The 18,097-nt window shown below is 34.4% G+C and overlaps 3 protein-coding genes and 2 pseudogenes across 3 annotated transcripts in view; 4 read left to right on the forward strand and 1 right to left on the reverse strand.

The window, feature by feature from the left end:
* Positions 1–538, forward strand: part of LOC102613041 (ras-related protein RABD1) — a 36,624-nt gene extending 36,086 nt beyond the window's left edge. Inside the window, exon 8 of the mRNA XM_052442505.1 lies at positions 304–538. Coding sequence (XP_052298465.1) covers positions 304–394 — 91 coding nt within the window. The 3' untranslated portion in view covers positions 395–538. The remainder of the gene's footprint in view (positions 1–303) is intronic.
* Positions 1–18,097, reverse strand: part of LOC127902704 (putative disease resistance RPP13-like protein 1) — a 53,502-nt gene that overhangs the window by 29,765 nt on the left and 5,640 nt on the right. The window lies entirely within an intron of this gene.
* On the forward strand, positions 4,590–5,651 carry LOC127902705 (22.7 kDa class IV heat shock protein-like; annotated as a pseudogene).
* The window catches only part of LOC102612243 (ras-related protein RABA2a), a 72,035-nt gene continuing 65,027 nt past the window's right edge, over positions 11,090–18,097 (forward strand). Inside the window, exon 1 of the mRNA XM_006470891.4 lies at positions 11,090–11,364. Within this exon, the coding sequence (XP_006470954.2) occupies positions 11,200–11,364 (165 nt within the window). The 5' untranslated portion in view covers positions 11,090–11,199. The remainder of the gene's footprint in view (positions 11,365–18,097) is intronic.
* LOC102615102 (ras-related protein RABD1-like) lies at positions 12,860–17,524 on the forward strand (annotated as a pseudogene).

An 18,097-nucleotide genomic window follows, 5' to 3' on the forward strand; every position in this document is an offset into this window, starting at 1 on the left:
TAATTAAAATGGTCTTGGCAAGCCTTGTTGAATCCTTTGGCCTTCGTTGATTCAATTTAGTTTAATTTTGAATAAATTTCTTTGCTGATTCGTTTCATCACTTTAATTAAATGCATTAATTTTCAATATAATGTAAATGTTAAATAGGTTTTGGGATTAGGTTTTAATTTGGAAAATTGTTGAATTTTTAAATTAAAAATTTAAATCAAATCTTGGTGAAACCTGTTGTCATATGCTGATACGTCACTGTACAGTAAAATTTGTTTAATCAAAATTTAAATTATGAGTTCGAATTTGATGCAGAATGGGCAACCAGCCTACTGCAAACAAATCTTCTGGAACAGTTCAGATGAAGGGACAGCCAATCCAGCAAAACAGCAACTGTTGTGGTTAGCAGATCATGTTATTTTACTACTACATGTTAACTATGTTGACTGCATTATCTTATGAATCTTTTAATCTGTCAAATATTTATTTCCTGCTTTAAGTTTTTTCCCGTTTATAACAAATTTAATTTCTTGCTCCATTGCATTCCAAATTCCTGTCAATTTACGAGGGAAAAAGAAAAGAGAGACGAAATGGGAGAAAATGGTCAAATTTGTTAGGGGGGAGAGAGCTGTTCAAGTAGTTTTTATTCTCGTTTATTGTCGTGACCCTCTTGTCGCTTCTCTATGACCTGGAAGTCCGGTCATATCGGATGGGTAAAGTTACCAAAACGGCATCATTTTGGGTGAAATATCATATTTATGTAACACTTTTGATAATATTTTTATGCAACAAAAAAATGTTCGCTGTACCCTTTTCACATTGTGAAGCGCATGATCGGATGAGAGCAGTCTGGATTCTGGCATCACAAGCGAATGCTTTGATTTGCTTAGTTTGTTTTTTGTTTCTGATATTTTCTTGGCATTGGGTGGGATATTGTTTCTCTTTTGAGTTTCCCTTTTTTTTTTTTTTATTATGGAATTTGGAGATAGTGTACATGTATGAAGATGACGTAATCAAGTTGTTTTGATAAATTCCCCTGGTCGGTTTACTTCACTAACCATTAATGCGCAAAACCTCCTAATGACCCTAAAAAATCCCGTACATAATTAAAGAATTTCAATTTTATATGTACAAAAATAAATAACTCTCAAATATATTATTTGATAATTTCAAAAACAACAATTCACTCTAATAAATCTCGTAGTCAATACATGGTCTATATTGCAAGTGTTTTCGAGACTAATTTAAAAAGAAAATACAAAGGACATATAATTGACCTTTATCTGTCATAAAGAACTCTAAATAAATTCATATACGCATCGCAACTAATTACAGCCTTGATACTTCATTTGGTTTTTGTTAATTTTCTATACAATTGTGCTATGCATAAAAGTTTTGTTAAATGAAATCGGTAGGTGGGGATTAATTAATCAATTAATTAAGATCCAGTTAATGTAATTAATTTTATTTGATTTTTTTAATTCGAGTTCTAAATTAATCAATTAATTTAGATTCATGTGAAATTGAAGTGAATTAGTTTCGATCTGTTTTTCGTCCTATGTTTGTCTGTGTTTACTCTTACTTTTTTTTTTTGTTTAAATTTTTGTTTTCTTATTGTTTACTGAATAAATTTCTGAGCTTTATTTGAGTATGATGATTGATTTGTGATTTTAATCTAAATATGTTGGGCTGCGATTTAATTGAGTGATGTGTGAGTGCCAAATATTCAATAACTGATAAATTATATTTATAAATATTAATAGTGATGGCACATAAACAATTAATTCAAGAACTTGCCCATAGTGATTAATTTAAAGAGTATAAGTAACATTGCAGTACAGTTAGCCCTTGCGTGTTTAATTAGCAATTGAAAACTACTGTTGCTGATGAGGTAGAACATTATAACACTGTTGCTGATGAGGCAGCTGGTAATTCTTCTGGTGAAGATATTAAGACTATTAAAGCTGAAATGTAATTAGAGAAATATAATGCATTCCCTTAGTTTGCTTTTTGTTTTTTATATTTGTTTGGCTAATGCTTTGCTTAGATTGCTTTTTGTTTTTGAGATTTTATTGTTATGGGATTTGATTGTAGTGTACATATACGAAAATTATGTAATCAAGTGCTTTCAATAAATCATGATCGATTTACTATTAATTAATTAAATTAAATTTACTCAAATTACTCATGTACACGATCAAAATAAATTTAATTACATGATATATATACACGCGCGCACACATAAACAAAATGTAATTAACTTTGAAATATAAAATATTTAAAATAATCACCGTACTAACAATTCACAAGTTAGATTTTATATAAATAGACGAAATAATGTTAATCTAGCGAATCCAGTCATAATAAATTGATTTTCATTTATATTAATTATGTCGAACCATGTTATTTTAATAAAGAGCACTTGAGAATATATATATCCAATAGGTAAAATTTCAAAACAATATTTGCCAAAGTCCGATGAAAAGAATATACACGCACACACATATATAGTCATACAACAGAAGGATAAATAAAAAAAAAATGAAGTTTCAACAACTGAATAATGCAAACTCATTTTTTTTAAACAAGCATTTTATTGTTTAATTAAAAAATTCGAAAACCCATTAGCCTTATATACATGATAAAGACTCACCGACGCCGAACCATATTAATTTAACGTATGTCTTGTATACATGATAAATTTAAGTTCTTTTCCGTTTATAACAAATTTAATTTCTTGCTCCATTGCATTCCAAATTCCTGTCAATTTACGAGGGAAAAAGAAAAGAGAGACAAAATGGGAGAAAATGGTCAAATTTGTTAGGGGGAGAGAGCTGTTCAAGTAGTTCTTGTTCTCGTTTATTGTCGTGACCCTCTTGTCGCTTATGTATGACCGGTCATACCGGATGGGTAAAGTTACCGAAACGGCGTCATTTTGGGTGAAATATCGTATTTATGTAACACTTTTGATAATATATTTATGCAACAAAAAAATGTTTGTGGTACCCTTTTCACATTGTGAAGCGCATGATCGGATGAGAGCAGTCTGGATTCGGAAATCACAAGCGAATGCTTTGATTTGCTTAGTTTGTTTTTTGTTTATGATATTTTCTTGGCATTGGGTGGGATATTGTTTATCTTTCGAGTTTTCCCTTTTTTTTTTAATGGAATTTGGAGATAGTGTACATGCATGAAGATGACGAAGTAAAGTTGTTTTGATAAATTCCCCTGCTCGGTTTACTTCACTAGCCATTAATGCGCAAAATCTCCTAATGAGCCTCAAAAATCCCGAACATAATTAAAGAATTTCAATTTTATATGTACAAAAATAAATAACTCTCAAATATATTATTTGATAATTCCAAAAACAAGAGTAATGATAGAGCCACAAACTCTTATACAAACTTATTTTGTACAAACTCATGTGGCATGATAAGATTGGTTGAATTAAATATCACTTGACCCACATGATTTGTTTTTATTTTTTATATTTTCATTCAACCAATGAATTAATGCCACGTCAGTTTGTACAATATAAATTTGTACAAGAGTTTGTGGTTGTATCATCACTCATTCCAAAAACAACAATTCACTCTAATAAATCTTGTAGGAAATACATGGTCTGTATTGCGAGTCTTTTCGAGACTAATTCAAAGAGAAAATACGAAGGATATATAATTGATCTTTACTTGTCATAAAGAACTCTAAATAAATTCATATACGCATCGCAGCTAATTACAGCCTTGACACTTACATTTGGTTTTTGTTACTTTTTGTAGAGTTGTGCTGTGCATAAAAGTTTTGTTAAATGAAATCGGTGGGTGAAGAGAATTTTCAGAAGCATACATCAAAGTAATGATCAATATAAATATTGATTGTCTCAAGTTAGATTATACAAAGATGAAATAATGCTAATCTAGTAAATTCAATCATAATAATTTTGACTTCCATTATATTAATTATGCCCAATCATGCTACTTTAATAAAAAAATGCTCGAGCATTTATATGTATACAACATACGAAATCAATTACAAAACGATCTTTGACAAAGTCTGACCGGTCAACTATCCATCAAATTATGTATTGTGTTACCGTTGAGCTCTCCTGTCAAATATGGATAGACAACGCTTTGGCTAACAGTGAGAAACATGCGAGCATAAGAGCTCTGTTCTCTGTTTTTATGGCGTTTCTCTTTGTGGTTGTTGGACAAACTGTAATGTGAATTTCTATTTAATGGGTATCCTAATGTTTTTAGTTAGTTTGGGATTCTTGATTTGTATATGACGTTCAGTATCCAAAATTCAGATGATGATAACCTTTAGTACTCTTGTCATATTACCTTTCGTGTTGGTGTTAGTATCTTAATTCTATAGTCAATGGTAAGGACAATATATACCTAATTTGAAACTTCTATAATTTTACATATATAGATGCAAATTCATTTTTAAGAGTGCATTTAATCAAGCAGTCCAGGCGTTTATACTGAGTAATTGGTTCAATATTAATACAAAACTATTTTAAGTAACATGTGGCATATTCTAATTCCAGTGAGCTTCCAACTCATATTCCCAATTCAAAAGAAAAGTTTTCAATTTTCTCCAGAACATTCTACAAAACGTTCTTCTTGTCTTTACGCTGTGCTAGAATTTTCTCTAAGTTTCTTTTGCAAAGACTTTTAAAGCACTATTCAGATACCGAGCTATAATCCAGTCTAAGCGTATATATCTCTCACTATTTCATCTCCCTCCATTTCACCAGATCAACAAACACTTAGCTTCGAAACAAACACTCTCAAAAAGCTAGCTCAGCTACCCAGATGGCGAAATCAAGAATTCTTGCAATGACAATGTCGTTCTTGTTATGGCTGCAACATTGATGATCATGGCATCACAAGCAAACGCTCTGATGCCGTACGCACGATCACCATTCTTTGACGTGATGTTTGCAATGACAAAAGATTCTTTCAAGGTTCTTGAACAAACCCCTCTAACAATCCCAAAAGGAGCTGATTATCATCAAACTCTAGCCCTGGCGAGAGCAGACTGGATGGAGCACTAACAGCTCATGTGATCACGCTCGACAGTCTAGGGATGAAGAAAGATGAAGTGAAGATCGAAGTTGAAGAGAACAAGGTATTGAGAGTGAGTGGGGAGAAGAAGAGTGATGATTATTATAAGGAGGGAGTTGAAGGAGAGAAATGGCACAGAGCGGAGAGAACATTTGGCAAGTTTTGGAGGCAGTTTAGGATGCCTATGAGTGCTAACTTGGAACATGTTAAGGCTCATTTGGAAAATGGTGCTCTGAGGATTAAAGTGCCAGAGCTTGCTGAGGAGAAGAGGAGGCAGCCTAAGGTTATTAGCATCAATGAAGAACCTGCAGGTAATTCTTCCGGTGAAGATATTAAGGCCACCAAGGCCCAAATGTGATTGATTAAAGAAAGAAGTACTTGCTTCGCGCTATTTGTTTATGATCTTTTCTTAGTTTTGTTGTGGGATGTTTCTCTCTGGACGTTATGTTTATTGTATTTTGATGGGTTTTTTAAGATGGCTTGCATGTATTAACAATAATAAAGTGTTTTTTTTTTATAAATCAGTGTCCTAAGTTTGTAAAAGAAATTAATACGCTTGGTTTATTGTTAATAAAAAATAAAAAGCCTTTTTCTTTGGCGTATATTATGCATTTTATGACACTGTCATATTAATGCGTCAATTTTGATGAATCCAAATATTCAAAATATTCAAAATTATATTTATAAATATTAATAGCGATGGCACATAAACAATTAATTCAAGAACTCGCCCAAAATGCATTAATTTAAAGAGTATAAATAACATTGCAATACAGTCTAGCCCTTACGTGTTTAATTAGCAATTAAAAACTACTTTATATTGTAAAACACCATTAAAAGAATATTTGCCAAAGTCTGATGAAGAGAATATACACGCACACACGTATATAACCGTATAGCAGAAGGATAAATAAAAGAAAATGAAGTTTCAACAGCTGAATAATGCAAACTCATTTTTTTTAAAAGCATTTTATTGTTTAATTAAAAATTTTGAAAACCCATTATATACATGATAAAGACTCACCGACGCCGAACCATATTAATTTAAATTAATTTTCAACTGAGATTTGAATTTTAAAATTACATACACAAACATGCCCAATTTAAAAAAAAGTACTAACAATAAAATATTTCAACCGTCCTCAGTTTAGCCGCCAAAAACCGATTTACCATTTATTACAACGAAAGGTGTACATAGACGGATAAATAATGCTAATCTACCAAGTCCAATCATAATAATTTGATTATCAATTCGCAAAGTCCAATCATAATAATTTGATTATCAATTCGCAAGTTAGATTATACGTATGAGAATCTAGCAAGTCCAATGATAATAATCATGCTATTTTAATAAAGATCACTCGAATATTTATTTGTCCAACGGGTAAAATTTGAAAACAATTTTTGCCAAAGTCCTCTCCTCCTCGGCTAATTAATTCATACATTAATACAGTCCTCCTCTACTGAATAATGCAAACCCATTACGTTATTATACCATTTCTTAAATTTAAAGCATTCCACCATTTAATAAAAAAAATTCGACAACCCACCGACACCAAACCATATTAATTTAAAATAGTTTTCAATTGAATTTTGAATTTTAAAATTACATACACAAACACACCCGATTTAAAAATAATAATAATAATGCTAACAATAAAATATTTCAGCCGTCCTATGTGTTATCGCCAAAAACGGATTTCCAATCTATTTCAACATCAGGTATATGGGTTAACAAGTCCCAATATTGTCCTCCATCCTTTCTGCACTTCTCTGCTATCAACGGACATCCCACGATCTCTAATTGCAAAAGTGAGGAAGGCAGGCCCTTCTCCGGAAAGTATTTGAGCTTGGGACAATTATGGAGATACAAATGAGTGAGGTTTTGAAGATCAACAATTGAAGAAGATAGGCGTTCCAGATTTGGAAAATTGAAAATCTCCAGAGACGTTAGAGAGGCAGGAAGAGGAAGCGCGGTCCCTAATCTTTTGTCCTCTAGTGGAAATGACACCATGTCCTCATCGCATCTGCTGATTGTAAGACGTCGCAGAGAGGAGAATCTGTGAAATCCCCGTCCCCGCTCAATCATTGACTTCCAAATCTCCATATTACCACGAATATCAAGTGACTGAAGGTTGGTGGGAAGGCCATCTTCTTCTTCAAGGCTTGGAAGCGCACCTCCTATTGTTAAGTATTGAAGAGAGGTCAGATTGTGCAATCCCTTGGGTAAGGCCTCTAGTCTCTTACAATCAGATATATCCAGCCTCCTGAGTTTCGCACAAGGCAATCCCCCTTCGGGAAAGGACACCAGATTTTCACAATGAGAAATGTAGATATGTTCAAGAGATGTGTTGTTGTCCAACCTTTCTGCTATTGACTCCAGCTTTGAACATTCATAAACAACAAGGGACTTAAGAGACGGAGGTAGATTGCCAACTTCAAGGGACTCAAGCGTGGCAGGTAACTCGTTTTTTGAAAATATACATGTCAGAGATCGACAATTGACAACAAACAACTCCTCGAGAAGAGATGACGTGTACCTTCTATTGCTGCTGCTACTCTGGACGCCCTCTTCCACTGTCAAAGTCCTTATATTATCGCAACGCCAGATAATCAACTCCTTAAGGCTCGATGGTAGATGGACAGCAGCAATATATGTCAACGAACCGCAATCCTCAATATTCAAGATCTCCATAGACGAATTGGTGTCGCACATCCATGCCTCTGGTAACGATTTCAGTGCATCACAATACATAATCTCAATTTTCCTCAACTTGGAAGGCAGAGCAACCTCAGGAAAGGAAACAAGGGAACTGCAGTTGTAGATTTCTATCTCTCTCAAGGAACAGAGGCTGAGCGATGATTGTGGCAGCTTCACAAGGCCTTCGCATTCGCTCAATCTTAGATATTCGAGTGTGCATGACAACTCGCAGAGCTGCTGTTGTTGGTCTTTCTCTTCCTCCGCCACCAAGGATTGAAGTTTGGGACAACTTGTAATCAGCAGTCTTTTGAGAGAGCAAATGTCTTGCAGTAATTCGTTATGGCTCTTCCATATACATGTTTCATTTTGAATATTATTTATCTTCAATTCTTCCAGTTTTGGTATTCGCGGCTTCAATGGCCCTGAGAGAAACACTTGATTTGATGTATCTCTACAAACCACTGAATTCTGTGAGCCGAGATGATCAGTTGCACTTCTCCACACAACCTTTTTACATCCACCAATTTCCATTTTGCAAAGAGCTGGAAGACTCGCAATTGAAATTGACAATTCATTGCATTCTACAATAACAAGCATCTCCAATGCAGGAAGGTGCTCTGGAAATGTTCCTTGCAGTTTAGAACATCTTAAAATGTGAAGCTCTCTCAATTTAGGAAACCGTTCAACTCCCTGACTGGATCCATGAGGAATCCACTCTTCCCACTCTTGCAGGTCTTCAAAACGAAGAGTCTCCAAGCATGGAAATGGAATTGGAGAGTCATCCCCATAGAACTTTGAACCCAATCTATTTACTCTACTCATTCCACGCACTGTAAGATGCTTTAGAGAGGGCAGTTGCCCGACTGACGGCAGGGCAGTACACATGCCGCAATCTTCAAATTTAAGTGTTACTAAATTTAAGAATGAGGAATCTCCCAACCATGTTGGAAATTTTGTACCTCCATAGCCACAGATACCAAATTGTTCCAGATTCTTATGGGGTTTGAGCATGTCAAGCACATCCTTTTCGGTTTCTGCCTCCGTTGAAGACAAACCATCGGTGCTGCAAGTCCAATTAAGCGATAATTCTTTAAGATTCTTCTTTCCATCCAACCGAGCCTCCTTTGCATCACCAATGTCTTTTATATTCTCTAATTTTGAAATTTTAAGTGTCCCCTGAAGATGGATCAATGACTTTAGCTCTCGTAACCCAGAACCACTGTCTTTTCCCACAACAAAATTACACAGCGTCTGAAGGCAAGTCAACTTACCAATTCCTAGTGGCATCTCCTCCAATGAATCTGTATTTGAATCATTGAGATGATGCAATTTGATGAGGTTTCCCATGTCTGCACACAACTTCTTCAGTCGCCGACAGCCCTCCAACAGAAGAGTGTGCAAATTGTAAAGCTTGTTGACTGATTCAGGCAGAGTTCTAATCACAGTTCCAGATAGGTTGAGGTACCTTAAATACCTCAAATCACCTATTGAATCCGGTAGCTCATAGATGTGATATCCACGCAAAGAGAAGACCCTCAGGCGTTGAAGTTTGAACAACTTAGGAAGAATGCTACATGCCAAGTATCCAGACAGAAAGCCATTTGACAGCCTTACTGGTAAAAAGGTTCGCAAATGTTGGATATCGTACAAGTCCTCAAACCTTTTACCTCCATCAAAATATTCAGGAATGTATGACAGATGACGAAGATTTTTGGGAAAACTTTGTTGCTTGTTAACCTCTGAGGTATACTCCATTGTGAAGTATATGTCCCCCGCAGCCCATTGAGCAAGGTCGCTGATAAGATCGTGCATCACAAATCGTGATGCATCGTTGCTTGATTTCTGCACTTCTCTTCTATCAACGGACAATCATAGATGTATAATTCCAAAAGTGAGGAAGGCAGGCCCTTCTCCGGAAAGTATTTGAGCTTGGGACATTCCAAGAGATACAATGAAGTGAGGTATTGAAGATCAACAATTGAAGAAGATAGGCGTTCCAGATTTGGAAATCTAGAAATCCTCAGTGATGTTAGAGAGGCAGGAAGAGGAAGCGCGGTCCCTAATCTTTTGTCCTCTAGTGGAAATCCCCTGATTGTAAGACGTCGCAGAGAGGAGAATCTGTGAAATCCCCGGCCCCGCTCAATCATTGACTTCCAAATCTCCATATTTCCCCCAATATCAAGTGACTGAAGGTTGGTGGGAAGGCCATCTTCTTCTTCAAGGCTTGGAAGCGCACCTCCTTTTCCTATTCTTAAGTGTTGAAGAGAGCTCAGATTGTGCATTCCCTTGGGTAAGGCCTCTAGTCTCTTACAATTAGATATCGCCAGCCTCCTGAGTTTCGCACAAGGCAATCCCCCTTCGGGAAAGGACACCAGATTTCCACAACTATCTATACTGATTGTTTCAAGAGATGTGTTATTTCATTTTGACACCGGTCAAATTTAAAAGTTATTGTATTTTTAATAATAAGTCATTTGTCAATGAACTTATATCAATTTTTACGAAAATAATAGGTGTTAGTTAGTTTATTCAAATGGCAAAACCGCTTGGGATAGAGCTTGTAATTTAGTGGCTCATGAATTTTCTAAATTGACACTACCGAATTATTGTATTTGGTTAAAAAAGCTCCTGCTCTGCTTCAACTTTATTATCCTATGATGTTTATTAATAAATAACAATTTTATTGAAAAAAAGACCTCTTGAAATGATACAAAAGATTTGGGATATGAATCTCACTCGAATTTAGCTTGAGGTTGGCATTGTTAGCATAATATTTGAAGATAGATTTTTTTTTTTTGGGGTTCATACTAGTTAGTTTTAACTCATAGTGAGATTTAAACAAAAACGGAATAATAAATTTTGATATCCTAACTCATGGATAAGTGGATAACGTATAGATAAGATAGTAAAATTTATTATGTCGAAAATAAGAGGTCTGAAGTTTGAATTTCGCTCACATAAGTAGTAAGAGAATCAAATTATTGATAGATTAAATTAATTAAAAAAATTTCTGATATCCAAAACAACATATCAACAAAATTGAAATAAAAGAAAATTGAAGAGAAAAACCATTGAGAGAACGAAAATTTGACACAAGAAAATTTCTAATAACTAATTGTATCAGTGTGCACTTATTAAAATATGGTTATTTCATTTTGACACCGGTCAAATTTAAAAGTTTTAAAAAATATGGGCGATTTTTCTTTCCAGCTATGCCCATTAACTAATAAAAGAACCGCCGAATGGGTTCGGGGATAATATAGTAATTTAAACTAACAGTTTCTGTGCTTCAAATCATCAAGTCAAACTCACACCTCACAAAAGCAGAGAAATCAAACGGTTTCCGACTCTACGCTTTAAATTCAGCTTCATTTCTTCAACTGAAGAATCGGTCGTCTCTCATTTTTTATTTATTATATAAAGATAAATATCTAAATTTAAATGGCGAGAAGAGCGGACGAGGAATACGATTACTTGTTCAAAGTGGTATTAATCGGCGATTCGGGAGTCGGCAAATCGAACTTACTCTCCCGATTTACTCGTAACGAGTTCTGTTTGGAGTCCAAATCCACTATTGGCGTCGAATTCGCCACCCGCACTCTTCAAGTAACTAACTTTTCCTCTTTCACTTCTCTTCATTTTTATTAGTTAATTAAGATCCAGTTAATGTAATTAATTTTATTTAATCTTTTAAATAAAGTTCTAGATTAGGCTAACTTAGATTCATGTGAAGTTGAAGTGATTTACTTTCGATCTCTTTTTCGTCCTATGTTTATTTGTACTTACTATTTCTTTTTTTTGGGTTTAAATTTTCGTTTTTGAAGTGTTTACTGAATAAATTTCTGAGCTTTATTTGTGTATGCTGATTGATTTGTGATTTTAATTTTGTGACTTTTTTTTTGGAATTTAAATTTGAATGCTTTTTAAGTTGAATCTGAATGTGTTGGGCTGCGATTTAATTAAGTCATCTGTGAGCGCCAAATTGTGATAGCTATATATTGGGGTGAAAATTTGGGATTTAAAGTTATGTATTTAAGATGCAGTTAATTCGCAAGTGAAAATTATGGGCCGGCAGGTTTTGTCATTGGAAGACTGTTCTCCACATGTTGAAGTTAGTGATGCAAGTTGAAACCAATCTGTTTAAGCTTGGGGTTTCATTTCTTGAATCAAGGCTGTGACTTGGGGTGGGTTGAAAGTATTATAGCTTTAGCTATTCCTGAAGTAATCTGTTTAGACTCATCGTGATGAGACCGAGTGCTGTACAGTAAAATGAAAGGAAGTTGGAAAATATTTACTTAGCATTTCAGCTGTGTGTTTGGAGCTGAGTATTCTTCATTCCACATTTTGGGTTTTGGTTGACCTCCAGCATGACTCAACCCACTTGAGTTAAAAGCCCTAGAGTTACATTCTACCCATGATATTTGAGTTTATCAAGTCACCTTATTTTAATACTTCTCTGGAAAACAAATATATATGTTAAATCAGGTAGGAAAAATAAAAAGTTAATTATTGAGTTGTAATGGTGCAACTAAGGTTTTGAAACATTAAGATCTTTAGCCATTATGTTACTATCCTGTAGTTATTTAAGTTACAAGAGATAGTAAAAAATAACATCATATTTTAATTACTTACCCTAATCCTACAAGTGCTGATGGTCTAAAGTTGCTGCTGCTTGCACTGAATCAGTGGTCGTGGGCCAGCCAAGGTTAGGTGAGGCCAACTCATTAGCTTGTGAAACTTAAAGAAGTCTTAGGTTTGGAAAAGATGGGGCACAGGTTACAAAAATTTTTTGAGTTTTGGATTGAAGGAACAAAATTGTTGATGTCTAGCTCACAATATTTGAAGTCACTCTGTGCTTCATCATGTAAAATGGATTGAATTGCTGTAAGATCAGGTCAAATTAAATTGTTTAAACTCATTTTTAAGAAACGAATTCTCAATTGGACCAGCCTTTCACAGAAGCTGATATCACAGAAGCTTTGAGTCAGATGCATCCAACCAAAGCCCCTGGCCCAGATGGTCTCCCAGCAGTATTTTTCCAAAAGCTTTAGAATTCAGTAAGCGAAGGAGTTATAGCCACTTGTCTGCATATCCTCAATTATGGAGGTAATATTGCTCCTTTGAATCATACATACATTGCTTTAATCCCCAAGATAGCAAAACCTAGGACTCTGATGGAGTATAGACCAATCAGCATATGTAATGTAATTTATAGGATCATTGCAAAGACTATAGGGAATAGGCTGAAGCTAATCTTAGATCATGTTATTTCGCCAACTCAGAGTGCTTTTATGCCAAATAGGCTCATAACTGATAATATAATTATTGGGCATGAGTGTCTTCATAAGTGGACAAAGCTAAGTTCCAGAGATGAGATAGGAAATTCTACCGCACGACACAGCAGAAACAAACTTTCCCTTTCATTTTCTTCTCTTTCTCGCTCTCCAAACAGAGCAAAAGGACCGTCGCAAGATTCTTCACTTCCGTCCAAAATCATGAGCAACGAATAGTGAGCGTCCCTGTTTCCTTCCTTTTTTTGATATTAACCTTGTTAACATATACTCATTTTAATTTGACAATACTTCAACTTTTTTTATTTTTTTGCCTTTTCATTTTTTTTGTTGAAGCAATTATCTGTTCAAGCTGTTGCTTATCGGAGACTCGTCCGTCGGAAAGTCCTGCCTGCTGCTCCTATTTGCTGTCTGTTGACTTTTCCTTTCCCTTCTTATTTTCTTTTTTTATATTAATTACTTTCTATTTTAGCTTTTTGTTCTCTGAATTTGTGTTATTAAAATGATAATTTAGATGATAAATAATTGTTATTCTTGTAAATTTCGGTTTTCATTACGTTAATTGTTAGTTTTTATGTTTATTAATGTAATTTTTTTTTTTTTCAATTTTTCAGGATGATTCTTATGTCACAGCTACATCAGTACCATTGGAGTTGATTTTGTGAGTCTCTCTTCTATATATATGTATATATGTGTATAAGTTATAATATGAGTCTATGTACGTGTATGTATGTATGTGTATGTATATGTGGAAAGAAATGTTGGCAGACTTCAGCATTTTACTCTTTTTTTTTTTTGGCAGAAAATAAGAACTGTGGAGCTGGATGGGAAGACGATCAAACTGCAGATTGTGAGTCAAAATTTCCTTTTATCTTGTATTGAGAGAAATTCGATTTGTCTTATTTAGTGAAGGTTATGTTCAAGAACCTTGTCTTATTTTCTTTGTTTGAAGAGTGATATGTTGAAATGAGTGTATTTGTCTTATAAACATCATTTAGGTAATGTCTTATGTTTGATTGTTTTTCATCTGTTTAGTGGGACACTGCTGGACAGGAGCGATTCAGGACTATAACTAGCAGTTATTACCGAGGAGCCCATGGAATCATAGTAAGGAGCCTTCCCGGTTCTTGGTTTAAATCAGAAAGTTTGTGATTTACATGTGACATCTTAACAGCATTGTATGTGTTTATTAACTTATTTTTCATCTTTCATTAAGCAGTACATTTTCCAATAAATCTGTATACAAGATGATGTAGTCCAAGAATGGGAGCCATAATATGATGCAAATTGTCTAATAAATTCTTATGACATATGATGTTGTCGGAAGTAAAAGTCTTGCAATGCTGTATTCTCTTTTAAGAAAGAATAAGTGGTAATTTTGTTTTTCCAATTTTTTAATTGAGCAACTGTATGAGATTAATTAAATGTGTTGGGATTTCAACAGATTGTCTATGATGTAACTGGGATGGAGAGCTTCAATAATGTCAAGCGGTGGTTGAATGAGATTGACAGATACGCAAATGACAGTGTATGCAAGCTTCTAGTTGGGAACAAATGCGATTTAGTTGTGAACAAGGTTGTGGACACACAGACAGCCAAGGTATATTCATGACTTTTGTCGCCTGAACTTTGAATATAATTTTAAACTCTTCTCAAGTGCATTTGCTTGGTAAGTTTCTGCATACCCAGGACACTCAAACTTTGGACAGTCTGTATCTCGAGTTGGAATCTTTTCTGTCAATACGACTTGTTAAAATAAGGGTTATTATTGTTTGAATCATTCAAGAATTGCAATAAATCTAAAGTCCATAAAAAATATGATTCCATCATTTTACTATTATATCTAGACAAAACCCATTATTTTACTACATTTCATTGGCACCGATAGTTGACCTGTTGGCTGACTGATAAAATATCAATTTTGCACTTTATATTAATTCTTTTTTGGTTAAAAAATAACACACAAAGTATTACAATATTATAAATTCAAAATATAAAGTAGTTACAAATAATTCCTATTAGCCTATGTATATAATATTTGATACCTCTATTTGTGTAATTTTTTTCCAATGGTGAAATTGTTATTTTTTTTGTACTAGCGGAAATGTAGTAAAATCATAAGTTTTGTAAAGATATAGTAGTAAAATGATAGACTGAAATACTTCTTGTAGTTGTTTGATATATTGTAATTCTTAAAGTAGTCAATTGATAAAATCCCCTAAAATAAATGTTCGTAATATGTTCTCATTTTAATGCAACTGATTGTTTAATAAAATTGTATTTCTTTGTTAATCTTTTATCATGTGCATGCTCAGTGAGAATTTGACTTACTAGAACACAAGTTTGACTCTTCATTTAAATGTCTCTTGTATCATATCCTTCAATGTTGAGTGTGATTCCAATAAAATTGAGTAGGGAGATCCTTAAATACCTTTTCCTTTTTTCCAAGGGCCTGTCAAATTGCTCTAAGTGGTTCTACCCTTTATCAATGAATAATGAAAATAAAATTTTTATTAAAGCATTTTGTTCCTTAAATGGTGACTAATAGTACCCCTTTTTTTGAAGAGGAAAGCCAAACATGCCCAAAGAGAATCATTTACTTTCCTCTAATGTATTTTCTAATTCGTTTTGAGCCTTGAATGTCTGTTTTGGTGCGTATTCTCATTCCATGTCGAATCTTATCCATATGGACAACCCCACTTACAAAAAAGTCTAATGAATCTATTGAAGTTCATATGAGGTTTGTGCTTTAGAGTTAGACCTCTCTCTCTCTCTCTCTCTCTCTCCCCCCCCACTTACAGACTTACCTGTCTTTCACTTACCTGTTTGCATGCCTTCCCATGCACACACTTGCAAGATAATACACGGTCACTCGTACTTGTGTTTTGGTTGAGCTACTGGCTGCTAACGTCCGTAATTCAGTTTGAAACTTGCCACCCTTAGTGCTTCACTCAAATGGTTGGTTAGGGTGAGATCTGTATCGTTTTCCTGGTCTCTTTCCAAGGTTATCTAAAGGGATTTGGCAGTCTGATTCTTTAGGGATATCACTGCATAAGATATCTATTGTTTGTCAATGAATAATTTCTATTAATTGGTTATCTATATAAATTGGTAAATTTTAACTGCATAATTTGCATGCAATAAGATTTTATAAGAATCTTGTTTTCAACTCATGACTTAGACTAATGTGATATGTTGAGCATTAAGCTACAAGATCTGCACATCAAAGTGCTTCACGATGTTAAGGAGAAAGCATCTTTTTCTGCTTCTTCATGTGATTTAAAGTTTCCAAGGTACTTATTCTATAAAATATCTTTCAAGACTTTGGAAATGCTTTTATGTATGACTGAGAGAAACTTGTTGGGTTGGTTTTTAGCAACAGACGGAGTTATGGACTTTGTGTTGACTTGTTATTGATTAAGACAGTACATCGGCTGATCTATTGGCATCAAGCAGCAGATGCAGAAATTATGGGTGGCATATCATTGTATCCAAATAACGTACTACATTGATTTTTCTGACTTTCTGTTGGTCTCCGAGTGAAATGCAGGCATTTGCAGATGAACTGGGGATTCCTTTCCTGGAGACGAGTGCCAAAGATGCAATCAATGTGGAGCAGGCTTTCTTGACCATGGCCGGCGAGATTAAGAAAAAGTAAAATCACTTAACTCTTTCCTTCTTGCCGACTGTTCTTATTCAACAATCACCATTATTGCTGGTTATGTGCATTGTGATGAAAATTCTGCAATGAATAACTTTTTACCTAATGTTTTCTGTTGGAACAAATTACTCTGGTAGAAAAGCCCTACAGGGTTTGAGAAATCCCATTATGTGATGATTGTGAGCATTTTAGACACCGTGTATGGGCTTATTTTGTGACTATAAAATGTTAAGATTGTTTCTAGTTTTGGTTTGTAGTGCATAAAAGGATTCAAAATTTGACATCTGTCTAAATCAGATTAATAACATGATAATGTACATATGCAAGATGTGAGGAATTGTTTTATCTCACCCCTAAACTTTAAGAAATTGAAACATTATCATTCAAAATATTTACCTTTTCCAGAATTGATAGTTTGTCTATTTGAGCAGTGACTGGTGGTTATCATGAACTGATGTGTGGTTGTGGTGTCAAATCTTGGTGAAACCTGTTGTCATCTGCCGGTTAACATAGCTAGTCTCTGAAATAATTTCTTGATTCACTAATTATGAGTTCAAATTTGATGCAGAATGGGCAACCAGCCTACTGCAAACAAATCTTCTGGTACAGTTCAGATGAAGGGACAGCCAATCCAGCAAAACAGCAACTGCTGTGGTTAGCCGAGCATCTTATTTTACTTCTACATGTTAGCTGACTGATTGTAGACAGTTTTAACTATGTTGACTGCATTATCTTATGAATCTTTTAATATGTCAAATATTTATTTCCTGCTTTAAGTTCTTTCCGTTTATAACAAATTTAATTTCTTGCTTCATTGCATTCCAAATTCCTGTCAATTTACGAGGGAAAAAGAAAAGGGAGACGAAATCGGAGAAAATGCTCAAATTTGTTAGGGGGAGAGAGCTGTTCAAGTAGTTTATGCTCTTGTTTATTGTCGTGACCCTCTTGTAGCTTGTCTATGACCTGGAAGTCCGGTCATATGGGATGGGTAAAGTTACCAAAAGGGCATCATTTTGGGTGAAATATCATAATTATGTAACACTTTTGATAATATTTTTATGCAACAAAAAAATGTTCGCAGTACCCTTTTCACATTGTGAAGCGCATGATCGGATGAGAGCAGTCTGGATTCTGGCATCACAAGCTAATGCTTTGATTTGCTTAGTTTGTTTTTTGTTTCTGATATTTTCTTGGCATTGGGTGGGATATTGTTTCTCTTTCGAGTTTTCCCTTTTTTTTTTAATGGAATTTGGAGATAGTGTACATGCATGAAGATGACGAAGTAAAGTTGTTTTGATAAATTCCCCTGGTCGGTTTACTTCACTAACCATTAATGCGCAAAACCTCCTGATGACCCTAAAAAGTCCCGTACATAATTAAAGAATTT

Source organism: Citrus sinensis, chromosome 5 (assembly GCF_022201045.2).
Source record: "Citrus sinensis cultivar Valencia sweet orange chromosome 5, DVS_A1.0, whole genome shotgun sequence".
In the NCBI taxonomy this organism is placed as follows: Eukaryota; Viridiplantae; Streptophyta; class Magnoliopsida; order Sapindales; family Rutaceae; genus Citrus; species Citrus sinensis.